General features: G+C 36.8%; 1 protein-coding gene across 1 annotated transcript in view; it reads left to right on the top strand.

The window, feature by feature from the left end:
* Positions 1 to 23,793, top strand: part of PRIM2 (DNA primase subunit 2) — a gene marked incomplete at both ends in the record, with an annotated part of 281,009 nt that overhangs the window by 76,249 nt on the left and 180,967 nt on the right. Inside the window, one exon of the mRNA XM_084228130.1 lies at positions 1,542 to 1,679. Coding sequence (XP_084084256.1) covers positions 1,542 to 1,679 — 138 coding nt within the window. The remainder of the gene's footprint in view (positions 1 to 1,541; positions 1,680 to 23,793) is intronic.

Genomic DNA, 23,793 nt, shown 5'->3' with positions numbered 1-23,793 from the left:
GGGCCTCCCCGGTGGCACAGTGGTTGAGCGCTGGGTTGCGAAGCTGCCCGTAGCCTTCGCGGTGCCAGTTTGATACCCGGCTGCTCCCCGGCCACCGGAGGCAGGTCCCACATGGTGTGCAGACCTCTCCTGCCGCCCGCTGCTCCCCTCAGCAGTGTTCTTCAGCCCTTCTGCCTGCTCTGCTCCCCGCTCTGGCTCTGGTGAATTCTCTCACCCTCCCGTGCTTCTGACAGTGTTTGTAAGAATAAATAAATAAATAAATCTTAAAAAAAAAAGATGTTTAAAAAAAAATAGAAGTAAAGTGGTGTTAGGATTTTTGAAAGAATATTTACTGGCAAATTCTTATTTTAATAGTGAAACTGGATGTTTATTTTCATTTTTAGTGTTGAGATTAGCTTTTCCAATATCTTTCTCTAGAGAAAGAATGGAAACATAGATGAAGAAATTTGGAATTACTTTTCTTACTGGTGATTTTTACACTGAACATATTGTGTACTAACTAGAAGTATACTTGATGCAGAATAAAATGTGGATTATGTCTTGAGGAGAATGCAGTGTGCTTGCAGGGCTTGAGGTAAGTTTGAAATCCTAGGGATTGTAGTTTGTATATTCATGAATTAAGAATAAAAAGAAAACATCCTAACTTGGCTTATTAGTTTTGAAACAGCTACTCTGCAACAAGCACATTTTGACTGCCAATCTTTTCTAATGCTAATTATTTAGTTTTAAGGAGTATAAATTAATAGATTTTTATTTAATGCTGGGACTAATGAATTTTTCACAGGAAGAATTTTGTTTAGATCAGTACTCTAGAGGACTGAGGAGGACATTTATTTTGTTTTATTTTATATTTTTTTATATTATTTTTCATTTTTGCATAATGTATGCATTTTCATCTTGGTTATAGATCCATACAATTCCCACCCCCTTGTTTTGATCCTATGCCCTCCCCCTCCACCCCGCCACGTAGTGTGTCTCTGGTTTATAGTTGCTTGTTGCTTTTGATTTTTACTTTATTGTAATTAGTCTTTTCCCTGGTCCCTTATTTGGGTTTTCTAAATTCCTGCTATGGGTGAGACCATCCGGTATTTTTCTCTTAGTTTCTGGCTTATTTCGCTGAGCATATCCCTTCCAGCTCCATCCAAGTTGCGGCAAATTGTATGAGTTTATCTTTTTTGATTGCTGAGTAATATTCCATTGTGTATATGTACCACATCTTGATCCAGTCATCTATTTTGGGGCATCTGGGTGGTTTCCATAGCTTACCTATTGTAAATAGTGCTGCTATAAATATAGGGGTGCTGGTGCCCTTTTGAATTAGTGTTCCTTTGTCCTTTGGGTAAATACCTAGGAGTGGAATTTCTGGATCATATGGAAACTCCCTCTTTGGCAGATTGAGGAATCTCCACACAGCTCTCCATAGTGGTTGGACCAGTTTGCATTCCCACCAGCAGTGCAGGAGAGTTTCTTTTTCTTCACATTGAGGAGGACTTTTTAATGATAGGAACTCACTGATTTTTCATGTTTCTCTCTGAATTCAGATCCCATTTGCTGATGCTTTGGAGTTATACCGAGGAAGGAAAGTCTACCTGGAAGATGGCTTTGCCTATGTACCCCTTAATGACATTGTGGCAATTGTCCTGAATGAATTTAGAGCCAAACTCTCCAAGGCTTTAGCAGTAAGTATTTCACTTTATGTGTGCACGTTCCCATTTTTTTCAGTTGTTTACTTTCATTCTGTATTTGATAAGTTAATTTTCATGATTCTATCCAGATTGCTTATGATAGTGTTTCAGTAATGCTAGAATTCCTTGGCTTTTATTTGTTACTATCTATTGTTACCTGTCTCAATTTTTCTTCCTCCTAGAGATATTAATGGTGAGCTGATTAATCTTGTGACTGTTCTTTGTGGTTATTTCAAGGTTGTGTAGTTTTTTCCTTGAAGATAGATATCAAATGTGACCCTTGACAATAAGTGTGGCCTACAGGGGATATAAGCCCTAGATTTCTGTTGTAACTTGGAATTTTCTGTCAGAAAAGGGCAGTGTAGAAGAAAGTCTTTATATTTAAGTACTAGCAGCAGTGATATGCTAGCGTTACAGTCCCCTGCTGGGTGAAATTGAAGGTAGCGGTATTGAGTAAATAACATGATAAGTGCTTTGTTGAAAACGTGACACTAGTAATACCATCTTAAAAATATATGCATTTGCAGTGTTGTTGTCTTTAATCAAGTTTCTTTTTATACTTTTTGAGTGCTAACTGCAGAAGAGAATTATGTGATGTGACTCATTTTAAACTTTACTAGTTATAATGTAAGAATAGACCAGCCTTTTGAGTTAAAAATTGTAATATTTTCTGGTATAAATAATTTTACTGCTCTCTGTTACTAAACATGTATAATTCAACGATGCCAATATTTGAGAACATACTATATGCCATATGATTTTTTTCATCCCAATTCTGATAAGCTTTATTACAATTTATTTACCTGTTCTTTTGTCGATGGGCATTTGTATTTTGTTTTTTTTCTTTTGGTTACAGCTAATACTATAGCTCTGAACATCCTAGAATGCTTTTTGGCAAACAAGTGTCTGTTGGTTATATACCTAGGAATGGAATTGTGGGCTGTAGGGGATACCTATGTTTTGATTTCGTGGACTCAGGCTGACTTTGTAAAGAACGGGTCATGATTACTGGTGGGTTATGTGGAGTTTTGGCCTATGTTTTTGGGAAGAGGAAGAGGGACAGTGACTTCCTACTTCAGGCAGTACTTGGCTTCCTCTTGAGTGGGCAGGGCCAACTCTGGTTGAGAAGGTTGCCCAGAGAATCCTTGACCTTATCTGGCAGGAGAATGGATGGGTGTATTTCATAGGAACTTGTCTTAGAAGGAAACTGGAAGGAATGGGAGACCTTTTTTTTGGAGTTATGGTAAAGGAGAAATCTATGCCTATTGCTGAGGTCTCTTAACATCTTTTTTGAGGAGGAAGGTTTTGACCTTGGAGTGTGTGATTGTACGTTTTTAGTCTTAATAATGGACATATTCTTGTAGGGTGAGGAAAGGTGCCCTAAAGGTTTAAAAACTGGTGTTTTACTTAGTGGTAGAGAATAAAATAAATTGTGCTGGGGTAAGTCTACGGTGATAGAAGAATTTTACCCCAGGTAATACCTGAATAGCTTGTTCTTAACCTTTGATACTATAATTTTTCAGATGATATAACTAATCTGCCTCTTGAACATGATTTGGGACCAGTAAAAATTGGAAATTACTCATTTGATGAGACCTTTTTTCCTCACTCTCCTGTTCCTTTCAGACTCCACTTTGGCCCTACTTTCTCCAGGAAGTCTCCCCTAACCCTCCAAACTCTGCTTAGTATAGCTCCTCTATGCTCCCACAGAATGCTGCACACTGCCAATCTCTGGCAAAATTATTTTGCTCGTCTGTTTTATTCCCCTCAATTTAAGTGTAAACTCTTTTGAGAGAAGGGTGCTGTCTTAAAATTTTTTTTTGCCAATGTATTATCTGGCATACAGGGTTAGTGTTCAGTAAAATTTTGTTGAATTGATACTGAATAATAATAACTTGTCCTTGTCTGTAGTTTACTATTTATGCATAATCTCATTTGAACCTCACCACAGGCCTCTTAAGTAGACTCAGGTTGACTTTATAAAGAACTTGTCATGATTACTGGTGGGCTGTGTAGAGTTTTGGCCTGTGTCTTTGGAAAGAAGAAGAGGAACAGTGACTTCCTGCCTCAGGCAGTACTTGGCTTCCTCCTGGGTAGGCCAGAGCCCAGTAGACTATGGTGAAGGACACTGTCTAAGATAGACAGGGATTACACATTATACAGATGAGGAAAGTGAAGCCTAAAAAGCTAAGTGCAATGATATGATCACTAGTAATTGTCAGAACCCCATGCTTCCATCTCAAGCCTTCTAATTAGAATTCTTAAAATTCTTTGATGATAACTGTGCCTTTGTAAGGAGTTATAAATTATCAGGGTATTTAGATATTCAAACTCTGAGGAAATACTGAAAGGTTAAGAATATTAATGTTTAGTTATAGAGCAGGAAGAAAAGGGTAAATTTGGGACTGAGAAGCAATAAATTGATAAACTGTTAAGGAAAAGAATGAGAGAAAGATATATTTTTTTGCTTCACATAACAACTTTAAAAGCTTTAGCTAGTTCTTTCAGTTAATGGCTTATTTTTTAAAATAGTTTATTTGTTCACCCGTGTTTTATTTTGATAGTAGGGACATTGTATTACAAAGATAGATGAAATTTCTTCTTTTATAAAGCTTATATTGTAGCGGGAGGTAGGCAGTTACCAAAGATATAGACCATAACAAAATTATATATGATATCAAGTAGACAGCTAAACAAATATAAAGTGCATTCTAGGCAAGGAAAGTGACTAATGTAAAAGCCTCACAGAGGTAATCTTGGCATTTTTTGTGGAATTAAAAAGACCAGTATAGCTGAAGTGAAATGAGCTGGAGACAGTGATCCAAAATGAGACTGCAGTGGTTAGATGTAGGCCTTTGAATAAATGTGGGGATCAAGAGTTTTATATGTAGTAAAAAAATATTTAATTTTTTTGGTATGGTTTTTGTTTTTATTTTTATTGAGGTAACATTGGTTTACAACACTGTGTATTATTCAGATGTTTAGGTTCACATTTCTTCAATTGTATGTTTCCACACCACAGCCACAATCACACCGAGGCACCCATTGTCCTCCACTATAGTCTATTGGGCCTTCTCCCCACTTTGCTCTCCACTTTCCCCTTCCTCTTTGGTAGCCTCAATTTTATAGTCGGATTTCTAGGGTTTGTTTGTTTTTGGTTTATTTTTGACCCTTCATTTTATTTCTCTATATTCCATATACCCTGTATTTATCTTTTTCTTTCCGGCTTATTTCATTTAGCTTAATCCTCCTGTTTCACCCATGTTGTTTCAGAGGGCAAGAGTTCATCCTTTTTTATAGCTGAGTCATATTCCAATGTGTAGATATACTACATCTTAATCAATTCATCTGTCATTGACTACTTAGGTTATTTTCATAACTTGTTTATTATAAATAGTGTTGTAATGAAGATAGAATTGCATGCATCCCTTTGAATTGGTGTTTTTGCATTCTTTGGGCACACACCTAGGATTGAAATTGCTGGATCCTATGATAGATCTATTTTAATTTTTTTTGAAATACTGCTATATTGTTTTCCATAGGTGCTGCATCAACCCACTAACCGTGTATGAGAGTTCCTTTTTCTCTACACCCTTACCAACACTTTTTTCTGGTCTTTTTGGCATAGGCCATGTTTACAAGTGTAAGATGGTGGTATCTCATTGTGATTTTTTTTTAAAGATTTATTTTTGGGCCTCCCTGGTGGTGGAAGGGGTTAAGCACTGCACTGTGGGGCAGTCCGCAGCCTCTGCAGCACAAGTTCTCGATCCCCGGCTGGCCAGGGAGCAACCCACATGGCGCAGCAGACCTCTCCTGACTCGCCCACTGCTCCCCTCAGCTGTGTACTTCGGTCAATCTGCCTGTTCTGTTCCCCACTCTGTCTCTGGTGAATATTCTCACCTCCCCCTGCACCTCTGGCCTGTACCCCAGCTCTTGTATGCATAAATAAATAAATCTTTAAAAAAAGATTTATTTGTATTTATCTATGCATACAAGAACTGGGGTGTAGGCCAGAGGTGCCATATTCAATTCAATGATCTCTGATGACTACACAGTGCCTGGGGAAGAGCAGGTGCTCAGGAGCTGTTGGATTGCCTATGAGAGCTGCATGTTTGTATTCTTCAGATTTGTTGAGAAATTAAAGTTAATAAAAGGGGTTGCATTTCAGTGTACTGTTTATAAAAGGAAAGCATAAAGTACCTGATAATGTGTGTGAAGTGCTGTAGATGCAGAATATTTCTGAAATCACATTGCAAATGTTTGTGATCTCAAAATACTGGCTTCAGTAATTAAAATGTTATGCTTTTGAAAGTTTCTCACTAGAATGTGTAAGATGTGAGTTTTGTATTTTGTTTAGAAACTTATGATGCAGCAAAAGCTAATACTAAACTTTCGCTACCTTGAGAACAGCAACTTCATTCCTCATGGTTGAACTAACTCTTCAGGGCCAGTCTTAAGTTACCATTTTTGTAATCACCTTTGTGCCCTCACCGCCCCCCCACCATTCATAGAAAAGAAAAAAGTTCCTCTATATTTATTTATAAACACTACCATTCTCCAGAGCATTTATCATTTTTAAGAATTTTAATTATCCATTTTAAAGCCTCAGCCTAGATTGGTTAGAAAATATTTAGTATTTTCACACATTATTGATACTTCCCCCCCCCCCCGACTGAACTGCATTGCTTTTCTTGACTCCTGAGCCCTCTGCATCACAGATTTTTATCTCTGTTTCTTACTTGTGATGAGAAAATATCAGTAGATTCACTAGCTAAGAAACAACTGAATACTGAATGTTTTTTTTGGAAGGGCGTGCTTGTAAATTCAATTCTTTGACAGTTGTCTCGTAGAGCAAAAATTTATTCAGTCACTACAAAGAAAGATGCATCACCTGTTAGTTTTCCAATTTAAAAATTTTGCACAGAAGGAGCTAAGAATACGAAAAATGTTACAGGATTAAGGGCTGAGAATGTAAGTTTTAACATCCACTGGACTCTGAAAAGTAATGATTATGTATATGTCTCTGAGTTCATTTTTTTAGTTTTCTGACTCGTTAATGAGAGAAAGGGTGAGGAGACCCTCCCCCACCGCACAAACACATATGTATGTGACACAGAGGAATTTAAACCAAAGTAAAATATTAATCAACTTTGTCTCGTGGAAGGAAATAGCACTGTCCTCAGCCTATGTTAAAAGTTTATTCTTTCACCTACTACACTTAATAATGATGTGCCAGAGAGAGAATAACTATTAAAAAGCCTACTGGTAGTCATCAGTAGACTTACTTTTATAACTGACTGTCATTTATGTTGTGATAGCTGTATAATGTTTGGAAAACAATTTTTGTTCAATTCAGCAGCTCTTCTTGAGTACTCACTGTGTGCCAGACAGAAACACTGGAAACACAATTTGAATGAGCTTTCAGGGTACTCATAATGTGTGAGAGGAGACAGCAGTGTGGGGGTATATAAATGGCCATCATACAGTACGGTCTATACAAAAAATATGTACTGGGACTAGAGAGAGCAGTGAAAGAGAGTGATGGGCTTAGTCTGTGCGTAGCAGGGAGAGTGTTGAGGATCTTAGCTCTAAGATAGGACTCTTGTTGATATTAGCGATCCCTTGACCTTGTCTTTGTTTGTTGGGATGAGTAAGGTCTAGAGAATAAAACCATTATTATTTATCTTTGTGTTTAATTTCTGTTTCTTTCTTTTTCATATCCTTGACTGATGACACGTCCTTTTTTTTTTGGATGACAAGTCTTGACTTTTCTACCTGCTCCACTCACCTCCATAGGCAGATGAGCTCTGTCCATGTACCAGTTTCTGTTTTTGTACCTTCAAATTTCACTGCGTGTCTATTTAATTACACATATATATTTGAGGAACTTGTCAGGGAGTGCAGAATTTGTCTTCTGATTTACATGAATTGCAAATCTGTGTCTCAGATAAATCTTACTAAGATTTTTTATCTTTCAGTGACACATAGTTCCTGTGAACTCAGATAGGCAGCATATATACTAAAATTGGAGTGGTACAGAAAATGTTATCTGAAGTTCTAGGAGAGTAATATGTAAGTTCAAAACAAAAATAAAAACAACAAATGAAAATTGTCCAAGACTGGTTGATACTAGAAATGATCAAAGAATGATAGAATTGAGAGTAACTAAATGCACAGGTTTGTTTTTTTAAATTTTTAAAAAGGCACTAAGAATACAAGTAAATGTTTTATGCGTCTCTTGCTATTTATATAAAACCTTTTATTTTTTCTAACTTTTAGAGTCTATTTTAAAACATGATTGGTGAGTTTCAGTGTTTTCATGTCTGCATTTTAACTTAGAAACCTGCCATAGAGTTATGAGACTTTAGTAATATGGAAAGCCCGTAAGCTCTGGTTTTAAAAAAAAATTATGGTTGTCCTTGTGAAACTCTGATTTTGTCCACATACAAGATTGTGTTTGGTGAGTTGCAAAACGGTTAGGTGAACAGTGTCAATGAACTTAGTAAATTGAGGTGTGAATGGGGTAATGATCTAGAAAATTGAGAACTGAAACTGGAAGAAGATATTGAAGATGGATTTTGTTCTCATAAATTTGAAAACGGGAGAATTGCAACCAAGGTTGGGAACCAGAATGTTATCTTCTGTAACCATTCCATCTACAACTCCACAGTTATCACACTGACTGTTAAAGAGTAAAATAATGCAAAGAAGATGAAATAATACTCAATCTTTGAGGAAAAAAACAAACTAATATAGCTTTGGATTTTGGCAGGGCAGCTATAATCCCAAAGAAAGATAATAACAATTTGCATTTATAGTCTTTTCTTCCAAGTAGCTTAAAGCTTTGTAAGTATATTTGCATTAATCCTTTGGACTACTTTTGGGTTTTGTTTAAAGTATTAAGAAGGAAATCATCTCTGCTTCTTGAGGATGGCTGACAAAAATTACATACTGAAAGTAACAGAAATTACTTCTTTACCTTGATGACTGCAGTGTTTTAAGTGTTTCTATTCTCTGTTTCTAAACACTTTGGCTAAGAAACTTACCCGTCAGCAAATGCTCATCAATTGTATAGTATGGATTAGGCCTGAGGGAAGAAACATGTGCCTTTGTGCACACATTGAGCCCGTGAGCACATGCACACACACGGGGGTGAAGGGGAAGGGAGAAAATAAATTTGAAACTGTATTTTTCCCTTCAGTTTCATGTGGTGCTGAATCATTCTTAGGTCAAGAGTCTCTAAACTTGACTTAGTGTAGCTGAAGAATTGACCTGCTAGATGATGGTAGTTATGGTTGTAGTGATGAAGGCAGGTTTCTAAATTTTTATTAAGCACTTACTCTATGCCAGTGACTATTAAACTTATATGCATTGCTGAGTTAATGTTACAGCCACATTATGAAGTGATTATTAGCATGATTTTTGCAGATGAGGAAACTGAGCTTAGGAAGGTTAGCTAACATAGATAACAGTACCAATTAGTTTCTGAGCTGGAATTCCAAGCCATTGTATATGAATCCACGGTTTCGCTGCTCATAATCTTTAATGATGTCTTTCTCATTTTTGGGAAGTGGCACAAATATTTTTCATCTCATTTGGGATCAGTGCTGGTGAGAATGTGTCAGCCCACACTTCACTCTAGAGCCATGGTAGTAATTGGGAATTTTTATCAGTTAGAAATAACAGTGACATAAAGTAGGGGTTATTTTTCCCTCCTGTCCTGAGATAGGTGATTGTGCATTATACTGCAGTTGCTCAACAATGTCAGGGCATGTCTTTCAGATCCTCTTATTCTTCCCCTATGATTATTGCCTCTCAGGTGTAGACTGTGTGGCAGCTTCATTTCAGTCATTGTGTCTTTATTAGGAAGAATAGTTTCTGCTCTTCTTTGGCAGAGCAAATACTTTCTCAGAAATGTTATCCCTTACTATTTTTCCCTAGCAGCATTCTGTTTCTGTCTCTTTCACTAGAACCGTGTTTTATGACCTCCTTAGTTTGGAAAAGCAAAGATTTTCTTTCTTTTTTTCTTTTAATTTTTCAATTAAACTTTCACTTTATCTGATTTGGTAGAGGCAGGCAAGGGGATGGGTGATGGAGAGTTGGCTAACCTATGCATTTGGCACAGGATTGGTTAGCTTTGCTGAGTTTAGGTGAGATGAAATGCACTTAAATGCAGGTGGACTAAAAAAAGGAGTTTTGAATGTGTATCTGGTAGGCACGAGCTGTTTTCCACAGGGAATGGTAGTTATTAGGATGTGATATTATTGCTGTTGATTTCATGGGACGTACCTTTATGTTCCGCTAAATGGGTTGGTGATCTTTGACAAGTTGTGCAGAAAGGAAAGGGTTTAAGGAAAAGGAGCTTGGAATTTATTTTATTTTATTTTATTTATTTTTTTAAAGATTTATTTATTTGTTTATACAAGCACTGGGTACAGTCAGAAGCGTGGGAGGGTGAGAGAATTCACCAGAGCCAGAGCGGGGAGCAGAGCAGGCAGAAGGACCGAAGTACACTGCTGAGGGGAGCAGCGGGCGGCAGGATAGGTCTACGCGCCAGCTTGGAATTTATTTTGAGAGAAACTGGATTGAGAAAGGGAAACTAAAATCAAGAATGTGTTGATTCCTTGTGAGGCTTGTGTGTCAGGGTTCAATAATATACCGCAGGTCAGTCCTTTGTTCTGCGTTTAGTAGGTGTTTTTGAAAAGATCATATGACCTTATCCTTATTGCTTGAATCACTAAATCCAGATTAATTACTCCCTTGAGGGATGGAGTGAGAGCAGACATGCTGTTTAGATACTCTTGGGAATGGTTGTTTCTGATCCTTCCTGCTCTCATGTCTCAAGTTACCAAGTTTGCCTGTGGGAGGTAGTAAGGGAAGCTGGAAAATACCCTCTCTGTTTTGACTTAGAATCTCTGGGTCTGTTCAGGCCCCACCAGTGTTAAGCCACAGTTTGTAGACAGTGGAGGATGTTGCAATAAGTGCAGGGTGTTTATTGACATCCACTCTGTGGTACTGGCTGCCTTTCATGGTTGCCCTTGTGCATATAAGTTGCTCATTTAATATATCCTCACTTAAAAAAAACGGGTTCCTTTCCTTGTGATTCTTTCTGGTAGGTTGCTCCTTTGACTGAAGTAGCTTGTTTTAGAACAGGAACATTTATAGTATCTTTAAAAACTTTTTTTTTTTTTTTTTTTGGTGACAAAATGTGCTTTTTTTATGAACTTAACCTTGGAGGAAAAAACTTCACTAGATATTACTGTACAAATCTCTTCTCAGTTAAACACTTTGTATCCTCATATCCTCACCCCTCACTGTCCCTACTCATCCAGCAACCCACCTACCACCCGTGTCTTACACTCCATGAGCTTTCAACTCCATGTTTTGTCTTTGTTTCTCTCATTCATATTTTCCCCCATTTTTTAAATGTGGCAAATATATATATATATAGCATAAAATTTATTGTTTTAACTAATCCTAAGTGTGCAGTGTACTGCTTTCATATTGTACAAGCATCACCAGCACACATCTCCACATTCTCTTTATCTTGTAAAATTGAAATTCTGTTACTTATTAAACTAGAAATCTTCATGACCCTCTCTCTCCAGTCCCTGGAAATCACCATATTACTTTCCCTTTTTAAAAAGCCTTGTGTTTTGCCCATCCCTCATCCTCTAGTAATTTTGAGTTTCTGTAGTATTATACTTTCTGTTACCATGAACTTGACTTTTTTTGGTTTTTTTGGTGCTTTATATCTTTCTCTGCTGATGTATTTCATTTAGCATAATATTCTCTAGGTTCACCCATGTTGTTGCAGATGTCAGGAGTCCCTGCTTTAAGGCTGAATAATGTTCTGTTACACACACTACATTTTCTTTATCCATTCATCTGCTGACAGACACTCAGACACTTAAGTCTTTTCCATGTCTTGCCTATTGTGAATAATGCTGCAGTGAGCATGGCAGTGAGCATACCACTCTGAGCATGTGATTTTAGTTTCTTTGGGTTGTAGTATCTTTGAAAAATAATGCTTAGGCCATGTGTCTTCTTTTAAAATAAAAAGATTTATGCATATAAGAACTGGGGTGCAGGCCAGAGGTGTGGAGGGTGAGATGGTTCACCAGAGACAGAGTAGGGAGCAGAACAAGCAGATCTACTGAAATACACTGCTGAGGGGAGTAGTGGGTGAGACAGGAGACATCTGTTGGGCAAGTGGGATTGGCTCCCTAGTGGGGGATCAAACTCATGTTGCAGTGGCTGGTGATTGCTTGATAGTGTGAGACTTAACCCCTGTGCCACTAGGGAGACCCACCATGTGTCCTTTTTATAAAGTCTTAATTTTTAAGAAAACTTAATGCTCATTCCCTAATATTAATGTAACATTCTTTGGAAGTGCATTTTCCCTTTTGGTCCCTCTTAACTCTTCAGTGGTATTTCTAGTTGTGTGTTTCTTTCCTTTTACTTGTAACTTCTTATTCACTTTCTCTTAGTGAATAAAGATAGGCAAGGCATGAAAAAGTGGGAAAACAAGGTGGGAGGCATTTATTAGTAACTAAGAGTTGTCAGTTGCGTGATGTGAAGTAATATGTTTATATAGCTTCATGAAAATTATGTGAGAAATAAAGAAAAAATGTCCAGTGTATTTAGTTTAAGGATTTGCTGTTGGGTTTTTGCATCCTCCTGTAATTTGCTTGGGGCCTTTGTATTACTTTATTTACATGTCTGTCTCATGTCACATTATTCCATAATTGTCTTCTTGTCCTCCTTGCTTCCTAGTATAATATTTGTAGTGCTGGGAAAATGTTTGTTAAACCGATCATTTCCCCTTTTTCTCTCCAGTTTTCCTCAATGACTTTGTAGATTTCTTTTAATAATATGTATAATACAGTGCACAGTATATTAGTAAATATTAATAAACATGTCATTAATTGTATAGCTGTGTCTTCATAAGTATATTATTAATGCTTCTTTAAAAATACCAATAGGGCCTCCCTGGTGGCTCAGTGGGTTGAGCGTAGTGCTGTGAAGCTGTCCGCAGCCTCTGCAGCGTGGGCTCGATTCACGGCTGGCCAGGGAGAAACCCACATGGCACGGCAGACTCTTCCTGTTGTGCTCACTGCTCCCCTCAGCATTGTGTTTCCATCCATCTGCCTGTTCTTCTCCCCGCTCTATCTCTGGTGAATCCTCTCACCCTCCTGAGCCTCTGGCCTATACTGCAGTTCTTGTATTAAAATAAATAAAACTTCAAAAAAAAATACCAATAAAGTAAGCCTTGCCTTTAGGGGAAGAATGGCAGTATCTATTTAGCATTTTAAGTTTGGGGCAGTAAAGTAAACTGTTAAGATGGTAAACAGGATGTGATATTGCAAACAAAATTGCATAGTGAATACTATGAGAAAGTGAATTAAGGATATGGAATTAATGGACAGGTCAGAATTTTTTAGTTGTACTTTAGTAATGGTGTAAAGCAAGAAGTAAATTCATAGCTTATAATAATCTACAACATAATTTAAATGATTGAAGAGGTGTTTGGTGTTTTGGAAAACACTGAGGTTACCTGTGTGTGGGGGTTGTGCCTAGTGCTGATTTTCCTGGAGCTGACCTATGAGGAAAGCTCCATGTACCGATCTGATAGCTGTGGAAACCCTTGGGGATTCTTTTTGTGTTGCAGGTGATGAACCACAGTTGTAGTTTTTACTGTATGAATCACACTGTTTTGTTTCTGTAGCCAAAATAACATGATTCCTCTTGTTCAAGTTGTAATCTTGCATCTGCTATTGCCTATACTACATAAAACATGAATGATTTTTAAAAAAGATTTATTTATTTATGCATACAAGAACTGGGGTACAGGCCAGAGGTGTGGGGGGTGAGAGAATTCACCAGAGACAAAGTGGGGAACAGAACAGGCAGATCAATTGAAATACACTGCTGAGGGGAGCAGTGGGTGAGTCAGGAGAGGTCTGCTGTGCCATGTGGGTAGCTCCCTGACCTGGAGATCGAACTCGTGCTGCAGTGGCTGTGGTTAGCTTCATAGGTTGCATCTTAACCCCTTGCACCACCAGGGAGGCCCCAAAGCATGAATGATTTTTTAAGATGTATGGGTGGTGCTTAGTATTGGACTAGTGGACAGTTTGACATTTGCCTTCTCAACTTCTGAGACTACCATATTTTTTATTCAAAAAATTGTTTTATTCAGAAAGAAAAATCAGTGTCAAAATATTATAAATGTCTTTTAAATATGTGGTTCTGGACCTTTGAGTTTTCATACCATAGTGTTAAATTATTTAAGTACACTTTTGGCTCACTGTTTATTATGTTACCAGAAAATTCCAACACATTTTTTTATTTAACAATTTAGTGTATTTGGCACACGAATCTGTGGTTCAAAATGTAAATGCACTCATGTATATGTACACTCTTCAGCTTTTTTTCTTAAGTGTTTTCTGTCATGAATCTGCTAGTTTGTCACAATATTATGGTAAGAGAGATAAACAATGTCTGGAGCCATGCAAGTAGGAAATAAGGTAGTTTAATTTAAAGTAGCTTAGGCCTAATGCAGAAGCTTTGTCTTCAGTTTAGATAATGTCTCTTTTTAATGTAAATATGTAATTCTTCACTAAAAATGTCCAGATGTTTTTACTCTTGGTAGAGAACACTTTGACTTAGGAGAAAGTTAAAAGCCATAGTTCAAATTATGTACCCTTGTGGCAGCTACTGTAAACTTTGTTAATAGAAAGCTGCTCTGTCTTATATATGCATTGCAGGCTCTCCTCTTTCTAGGTCATTCTCTGGAAATTGTTTTGTTAAAACTCCTGTTCCTGTGTGTGTGTGTGTGTGTGTGTCTTTGTTTCCGTAAAGGATCAATGTCAGATATCTTCTTTGCTCTTTATTACTCTGTTTGCTTTAACTGTGCTTAGTATTTCTCTTTAAAGCCATACTTGGCATCAGAGGCATTGAAACTGACATTTTGTTAAGAAATGACTCTCAATGTGGCCTCCTTTTCTGCAGCTGGGACCCAATTCACTAAAGAATGCCTCGATCCTAGTTTCACAATCTTGTTCCTTAAGGATCAGATATACTTTTTTTCAGGTCTATCAAACTAAACCCATCAAACAGAATAGAAGCTATTTGAAATAAGAGTATAGGTTTTTTTTTTTTTTTTTTCATTTGGTAGATTTATAGAATATCCTTGGAGAATAAGTATAGTGAATTTAGAGGGACACACGGCCACATTACGCCTTATATTAGTAATTTTCTTTTAATAATTGTTTCTCTTTATCAAATGATTGGGATTATGCTTTTTATTAGTGTTGTGTTTGAATTTTTAAGCCAGCTTTACTGAGGTGTAAATAACATATGTAAAAATCACCGATTGTCCAGTTGGATGAGTTTTGACCACAATCAATATATGTGACATGTTCATCATCCTCCAAATTCCCTTGTGCACTTTTGCAGTTAACCCTTCCTTTCACTTCGGACCCTGGACAAACATTCATGTGCTTTCTGTCATGATAATTTTGTCTTTTAGAATTTCATATAAATTGAGTCATAAAGTGTTTTTTCTTCTGTATTTGGCTATTTTGACTTGCATTATGTTATTAATATTGCTCTATGTTGTTTCATATATTAGTAGCTCATTCTTATTTTTGTTGCTTAGCCTTCCATTTTATGACTGTACCATTTTGTTATCCCGACTCTACTAGTTGTTTCCAATCTTTTGGCTACTATGAAAAGCTATCGTTTTTATTATTGCTGCTATGAATAAAACTGCTGTGACTATTTAGGTAAATACCACTGTGTGCAGTTGCTGGCTTGTATGTTAAGTGTGCTTAAGGTATGTTTGCTTTTATGAGATTTCAAACTATTTCCAAAGTGACCAAACCCTTTCCATTCCTGCCGGTAGTGTGTGAGTTCCACTTACTCGATAACCTTACCAAAAGTTGATATTGTAAGAGTTTTAAATTTTAACCTTTCTAATGGGGGTGTGATGATATTTCATTGTGCTTTTCATTTTCCTAAGGAGTAACAATGTTGAACATCTTTTCAACCCTAATTTATGATTCTTATATCTTCCTTGATAAAGTATCTGGTCATATCCTTTTCCCATTTAAAAAATTAGTTTGTCTTCTTGTTAATTGGATTTTATGCAGATAACTTGTGATATAGATGTGTGTGTGTGTGTGTATACGCACATAAATATACCTGAATCTGTATATAAATATACAATATTTGCTATGTAAATTGTGTGTGTACCTGTGTGTTTTGCAATTATTTTCAAGTGTGGGGTTACCTTTTTACTGTTTTATGATCTTTCGAAGACCAAAAGTTTAAAGTTCTGACAAATTTGATTTTATCAGGTTTTTTCCTTTTATGGTTCATTTTCCGTCCAAGAAATATTTGTCTAAACCAACTGCACAGGGAATTTCTCTTTATTATCTTTTAGAAATTAGATAGTTTTAGCTCTTAATTATTTATCTCTACATCCATTTTGAATTAATTTTAAGATGGTATAAAGTAAAGGTCAATGTTAATTTTTTTCTGTATTGCTTTTCAGTTGTTTCAGTGTCACTAGTAGAAGAGATTATCATTTCCCTGTTAGATTGTTATATTGACACTTTGTTGAAAGTCATTTGGTCTTAGAAGCATGTATATATTTCTGTGCTTTTTTCTAGTTCCATGGATGTGTATGTCTATCCTTATAACAATACCAGCCTGTCTTGCTTACTTAGCTTTATATAAAATTTTGAAATTAGGTAGTGTGTTTCAGCTTTGATATTTTTTCAGAATGATTTGGCTGACCTAGGTCTTTGTATTTCCATATATATTTTCAAATCAGCTTGTTGATTTCTAAAAAAATGTCTGCCAGAAAGTTGATTGGGATCTATCTAATTTATTTGGATCCTGCAAAATTTCTCTCAGCATTGTTTTATAGTTTTCATTGTAGAAGTTTTTCATATAACATGTTCAATTTATTTCTAAATTTTATATTTTTGATATTTTAATAAATAGCATTAATATTTTTATTGTCATTTTTAATGTTAGTATGCAGAAATTCAATTAAATCTTGAAATATTTGCATCTTGCAATTTTTCTGAACTCACTTTTTAATAACTTCTTGGTAGATCCTTTAGTGTTTTCTACATGTAAGATAATTTAGTTTCTGAGTTAAGATAATCTTAACTGCTTTGCTTCCAATCTGTATGCCTTTTATTTATTTTTCTTGCCTATCACATTGGTAAGAATAGATGTCCTTTTGTTTTTTTTCTGATCTTAGGAAAGCACATTTAGTCTTGCACTGTTAAGTGTATTACTAGCTATGAATTTTTTACAGATACCCTTTTATCAGGTTTTAGGGAGCTTTCATTCCAAGTATGCTACTTTTTTTTTTTGGTTTTTTTTTTGGTTCGGTGCTATTATGAATGGGTGAATGAGTGTTGAATTTTGCCTGAAATTTTGCAATATTCACTTATTGGATGATCATATAGGTTTTTTTTTTTTAAGATTTATTTTATTTATACAAGAACCAGGGTACAGGCCAGATGTGTGGGAGGGTGAGAGGATTCACCAGAGACAGAGCGGGGAAGGGAACAGGCAGAATGACCAAAATACACTGCTGAGGGGAGCAGTGGGCGAGACAGGAGAGGCCTGCCACGCAATGTGGGAATCTCCGCAGCCGGCAGGAATCCACCTGGCACTGCAGAGACTGTAGACAGATTCACAGTGCTGGGCTCAACCGCCTATGCCACCAGGGAGGCCCTGATCATATAGTTTTAACATATTTGGCCCCTGAATAGTAGATATAGATTAATAATAATAATAGATTTTTTAAAAAATAAAAATATATAATATTTTTATTTATTTATTTATTTTTTTTTTATAAATTTTATTGTTATATTCCCCATACAATTGCAGCCCCCCATTCTGACCCCAATCCCTCCCCTCCCGCCCCCGCCCCCCTAAAAGTGTCTCTGGTTCATAGTTTTTTGTTGATTTTGATTTTCACTTTCTTATAGTTATTCATTTTCCTGGTCCCTTATTTAAGTTTTCTAGATTCCTGCTATGAGTGAGACCATCCGGTATTTTTCTTTTTCTTTTTGGCTTATTTCGCTGAGCATGATCCCTTCCAGCGCCATCCATGTTGCAGCAAATTGCATGTGTTTATCTTTTTTGAATGCTGAGTAATATTCCATGGTATATATGTACCACATCTTCTTGATCCAGTCATCTATTTTTGGGCATTTGGGTTGTTTCCAAAGCTTAGCTATTGTAAACAGTGCTGCTATAAACATAGGGGTGCAGGTGTTCTTTGGAATTGATGTTTCTGTGTCCTTTGGGTAAATACCTAGGAGTGGAATTGCTGGGTCATATGGAAGCTCTATGTTTAGTAGGTCCAGAAATCTCCACACAGCTTTCCACAGTGGTTGGACCAGTTTGCACTCCCACCAACAGTGCAGAAGGGTTCCTTTTTCTCCACACCCTCGCCAACATTTGTTGTTGCTAGTTTTTTTAATATGTGCCATTCTCACTGGTGTAAGATGGTATCTCATGGTAGTTTTGATTTGCATTTCCCTGATGACAAGTGATGTTGAACATTTTTTCATATGCCTGTTGGCCATTTGCATTTCCTCTTCAGAGAAGTTTCTTTTAAGCTCTTCTGCCCATTTTTTGACTGGATTATTTTCTTTGTTGTTGTTGAGTCTCATCAGCTCTTTGCAGATTTTTGTGATCAGTCCTTTATCATTAGTGTTGGGTGCAAAAATGTTCTCCCAGTTGGTGGGGTTTCTCTTTGTTTTTGTTATTGTCTCTTTTGCTGTGCAAAAGCTCTTTAATTTGATATAGTCCCAGCTGTTTATCTTTGCCTTCACTATCACTGCTTTGGGTGATGTGTCTGTAAAGATGTCTTTGATGTGCAAATCACGTAGTGTTTCGCCTATATTTCCTTCTATATATTTTATGGTTTCAGGTCTTATGTCTAGTTCTTTAATCCATTTTGAGTTGATTTTTGTGTATGGTGTGAGGTGGTGGTCAAGCTTCATTCTTTTGCATGTAGCGACCCAGTTTTCCCAGCACCATTTATTGAACAAACTTTCTTTGCTCCAATGCATATTCTTTGCTCCTTTGTCAAAGATTAGTTGACCATAAATCTGTGGGTTGATTTCTGGATTTTCTATTCGATTCCATTGGTCTGTATGTCTGTTCTTGTTCCAATACCATGCAGTTTTGATGATTATGGCTTTGTAGTATAGTTTGAAGTCTGGGAGTCTGATGCCTCCATTCCCTTCTTTTTTTTTCAGGAGAGCTTTGGCTATTCGGGGTTTTTTGTGATTCCATATGAATTTCATCAATAATTGTTCTATTTCTTTGAAGAATGACATTGAAATTTTGATTGGAATAGCATTGAATCTGTATATTGCTTTTGGAAGGATGGCCATTTTAATAATGTTTATTCTTCCAATCCACGAGCAGGGGATGTCTCTCCATTTCTTTGTATCTTCTTCTATTTCTTTTAACAGTGTTTTATAGTTTTCTTTGTATAGGTCCTTTACCTCTTTTGTTAGATTTATTCCCAAATATTTGATTTTTTTTGTTTCAATAACAAAAGGGATGGTCTTTTTGATTTCTTCTTCTTCAGATTTATTGTTTGTGTATAGGAAGGCTACTGACTTTTGCGTGTTGATTTTGTATCCTGCCACTTTACTGAACTGATTGATGAGTTGAATTAGCTTTTCTGTGGAGTTTTTGGGGTTCTCTATGTATAATATCATATCGTCTGCAAATAGTGATAGTTTGACTTCTTCTTTTCCTATTTGGATTCCTTGGATGTCTTTCTCTTGTCTTATTGCCCTGGCTAGGACTTCCAGTATTATATTGAAAAGCAATGGTGAGAGTGGACATCCTTGTCTTGTTCCAGATCTTAATGGAATTGCTTTCAGCTTTTCACCATTGAGAATGATACTGGCTGTTGGCTTGTCATAGATGGCCTTTATGATGTTGAGGTATGTTCCTTGTATCCCAAGAATTTCAAGGGCTTTTATCATGAATGGGTGTTGCACTTTGTCGAAAGCTTTCTCAGCATCTATTGATATTATCATATGGTTTTTATATTTCTTTTTGTTGATGTGTTGGATAACGTTGATTGATTTTCGGATGTTAAACCATCCTTGTGCCCCTGGAATGAATCCAACTTGGTCGTGGTGAATTATCTTATGGATACATTGTTGGATTCTGATAGCTAAAATTTTATTGAGGATTTTTGCATCAGTGTTCATTAGGGAGATTGGCCTGTAGTTTTCCTTTTTTGTGTTGTCCTTGTTCGGTTTTGGTATTAGTGTAATGTTGGCTTCATAGAACGTGTTTGGTATTGTCCCTTCCTTCTCAATTTTTTGGAAGAGTTTGTGAAGGATAGGCACTAATTCGTCTCTGAATGTTTGGTAGAATTCATTTGTAAATCCATCAGGTCCTGGGCCTTTGTTTTTGGGGAGGTTTTTGATTACCATTTCAATTTCGCTAATTGTAATTGGTCTGTTTAGGTGTTCTATTTCTTCTTTATCTAGCTTTGGGTGATTGTAGAGTTGTAGGAATTTGTCCATCTCCTCTAGATTGTTAAACTTGTTTCCATATAACTGTTCATAGTAGTTACTGATTATTCTTTTGATTTCTGCTGTGTCCGTTGTGATTTCTCCTCTTTCATTGATGATCCTGTTTATTTGTGCTTTCTCCCTTTTTTCCTTTGTGAGCCTGGCTAGGGGTTTGTCTATTTTATTGATTTTTTCAAAGAACCAGCTCTTGGTTTCATTGATCTTTTGGATTGTTTTTTTAGTTTCAATTTCATTTATTTCTGGTTTGGTTTTTATTATTTCTTTTCTTCTACTGGTTTTGGGGTTTTTTTGTTGTTCTTTTTCTAGATCTTTGAGCTTCGAGATTAGGTTGTTTCTTTGCGTTCTTTCTTGTTTCTTGATGTGAGCTTCTATTGCTATATATTTTCCTCTTATTACTGCTTTTGCTGCATCCCATACATTTAGGATATTGGTGTCCTCCTTGTCGTTCAATTCAAAAAATTTTTTAATTTCTTCTCTGATCTCCTCATTAGTCCAATGGTCTTCCAGTAGTGTGGTTTTTAATCTCCATGAGGTAGGAAAGTTCCTTGCCTTCTTTTTATGGTTTATTTCTAGTTTGATGCCTTCATGGTCAGAAAAGATGGTTGATATGATTTCAATCTTGGTGTATCTGTTGATGTTTGTCTTGTGCCCCAGTATGTGATCGATCCTGGGGAATGATCCGTGTGCGCTTGAGAAAAATGTGTACTCCGTTTTTTTGGGGTTTAGTGTTCTATAGATGTCTGTTAAGCCCAATTGCTCTAGGTCTTTATTTAGAGCTTTGGTTTCTTTACTTATTTTTTGTCTTGTTGATCTATCCATTGTTGATAGTGGTGTGTTGAAGTCTCCCACTACGTATGTGTTTTCTCTGATGTCTGTTTTCAGAGAGGACAACAGTTGTCTGATATATTTTGGTGCTCCTTCGTTTGGTGAGTATATGTTAATGAGTGTTATTTCTTCTTGAAGTATTGTCCCCTTGATCATAATGTAGTGACCATTGGGGTCTCTTTTTATCTTTTTGAGTTTGAAATCTGTTTTATCTGATATAAGTATAGCTGTTCCTGCTTTCTTTTTTGGTCCATTTGCTTGTAGGATTGTTTTCCATCCTTTAACTTTGAGCCTATTTTTATCTTTTGTAGCTAAATGTGTTTCCTGGAGACAGCAAAAGGTTGGGTTTTGTTTCTTAATCCAGGCTGCAACTCTGTGTCTTTTTATTGAAGAGTTTAGTCCATTTACATTTAGAGTTAATATTGATATGTTAACATCTGTATTTGCCATTGTGTTTGTCTTTCCTTTGATTTTATTTATTTATTCTTTTAATAATTTTTTTTTTTTTTTGGCCTTTTTTCATTGTTATTCGTCGCTCTGAGGTTCTGGCTTTAGGACTCCTTGTAGTATTTTTTGGAGTGGGGGTTTAGTTGCAATGAAATTCCGGAGTTTCTGTTTGTCTGGGAAGGTCCATATTCTTTCTTCAAAGAGGAAGGAGAGCTTTGCGGGATAGAGTATTCTTGGTTGGCATCTGTTTTCTTGGAGTCTGTTGACTATGTCCCTCCACTCTCTCCTTGCCCGTAGTGTTTCTTCGGAGAAGTCTGATGTCAGCCTGATTGGTTTTCCTTTGAATGTTATCTGTTCCTTCCCTCTTGCCAGCTTCATTATTTTTTCCTTGTCCTGGATTCTTGGGAGCTTTACTATTATGTGTCTTGCTGTATTTTTCCTTTCGTCGTGGAAGTTTGGTGTTCTTCTTGCTTCTTGTATATCAATTTTCAGCTCCTTCTTCACATTTGGGAAGTTCTCTTCAATTATCTCTTTGAATATTTTCTCTGTTCCTACATCTCTCTCCTCTCCTTCTGGTATTCCTATAACTCTTATATTTCCTTTCCTCATGGAGTCAGATAGTTCCCGAAGTCTTTCTTCGTTCTTTTTCCTTCGTCCTTCTCTTTCCTTTTCTGTTTTGGTTCTTTTTATTTCTGTGTCTTCAAGATTACTTATTCGTTCTTCCATTTCATCTATTCTGCTTTCATTGCTTTTCCCAGAATTCTTTAGTTCTTCCATTAATTCTTTGATCTCCTGCATTTCTTTTACTTCCCTCTTTAGGGACTCAATTTCTTTCTTCTGACCATTGTTTTCCCTCTCTAGGGACTCAATTGCATTCTTCTGATCGTTGATTATTTTTCCCTTATCATTGTTTTCCTTTATGACTTCTGTCAGTTTTTTAATCACGGCAATTTTAAATTCTCTTTCTGGAAGGCTCAGAAATTCTTCCAAGTTATTGTCGTTGCAATCTGGGGGCTGGCTTTCTTTTTGTGGTGTGCTTTTTCTCTGGAGAGTTGCTAGGTTGCGTGTGGTTCTTCTCCTCCCTACTGTCTGTTTTCTAATTTGCCGTATGCGTTGGGACACTGTGTTGTTGGGACTTGCCGGCATCTTGGGTGGGCTTCTCTGTTCCCCTCTGGTTCTTCCAGGAGTCATCTGTCAGTTTCAAGCAGCCTTTAAGGGCGGCAGGGGCTGTGTGCTGGTGCTGGTCTCCTCCTGGTGGGCGGGGCTCTCTTTAATGGCGCGTGGAGCTCACCTCCGTGGTGGATCCTGCAGGGTTCGCCTCAGCTCCCGTTCACGGGGTGTGGTGGCTGAAATAGTTCCTTTCCACTCACAGTCCCGCTTGCTGCATCCGTTTTTCTTGTTGGGCGTTTTGGTTTGTTGTTTCCCTCGTCTCTGCCGGTGGGAGAGTGCCGCCTCTGTGGGCGGGGGAGGGGAGCAGGGTTCTGCGCTTCCCTCCCTTCTCGTCCTCTTTTATGGCAACTTTCTTCTTCGGGCAGTTTGCTGGAGTCGTCCGTTTATCTTCCGTGTCCCAGTTCTCACTGGGACCTGCCGCTTTTCCTCCCTATTAACTTTTTTTAATGGGAGATCTTACTAGCAGTGTCTCCTCGCCGCCATGTTGCTCCGCCCCCTATATAATATTTTAAATAAATAAAAGATTTAACCAAAGTTTTATTCTTGGAATTAACCTACTATGTTAACATGTATAATCATTTATTTTACATATTGCTGAATTTCAGCTTGATTGTTCGTGAGGGATATTGGTCTAGAGTTTTCTTTTTATGTATGTCTGATTTATGATATTAGAATAATGTTCGCCTTATAAAATGGGTTGAGAAATGTTGCCTGTTTTTCTGTATGCAATTTCTATTGTAATGGAGTAAAAAAAGCGTTTAAATTATTTTATATGAGGAATTATATAAAGTGTCCTCATCTTTCTCTTTTCCTTTAAAATAGAGCTTAAGTTTTGTAAAAAGCTGGTTTAATATTTTAAAATTAAAAATTAGTATTAAAACTTTCTAAGAGCAGAGGGAAAAGCTCTGTTATTTAAAAAATGTTAACAATTTTAGCTTTTCATAGAAAATTTGCAATAATTTGGAAAGTTAGGAATGTGTGAAAAATAATTTATACAATACAGCCATCATATATGGTATTTAACATTTGGACTCCATTGTTAACATTCACAGCATTTTCTAAAA

The sequence above is a fragment of the Talpa europaea genome, assembly GCF_964194135.1.
Source record: "Talpa europaea genome assembly, chromosome: 2".
NCBI classification, from domain to species: Eukaryota; Metazoa; Chordata; class Mammalia; order Eulipotyphla; family Talpidae; genus Talpa; species Talpa europaea.
Note: the sequence above shows the minus strand (reverse complement) of the source record. Positions and strands in the feature narration are given on the sequence as shown.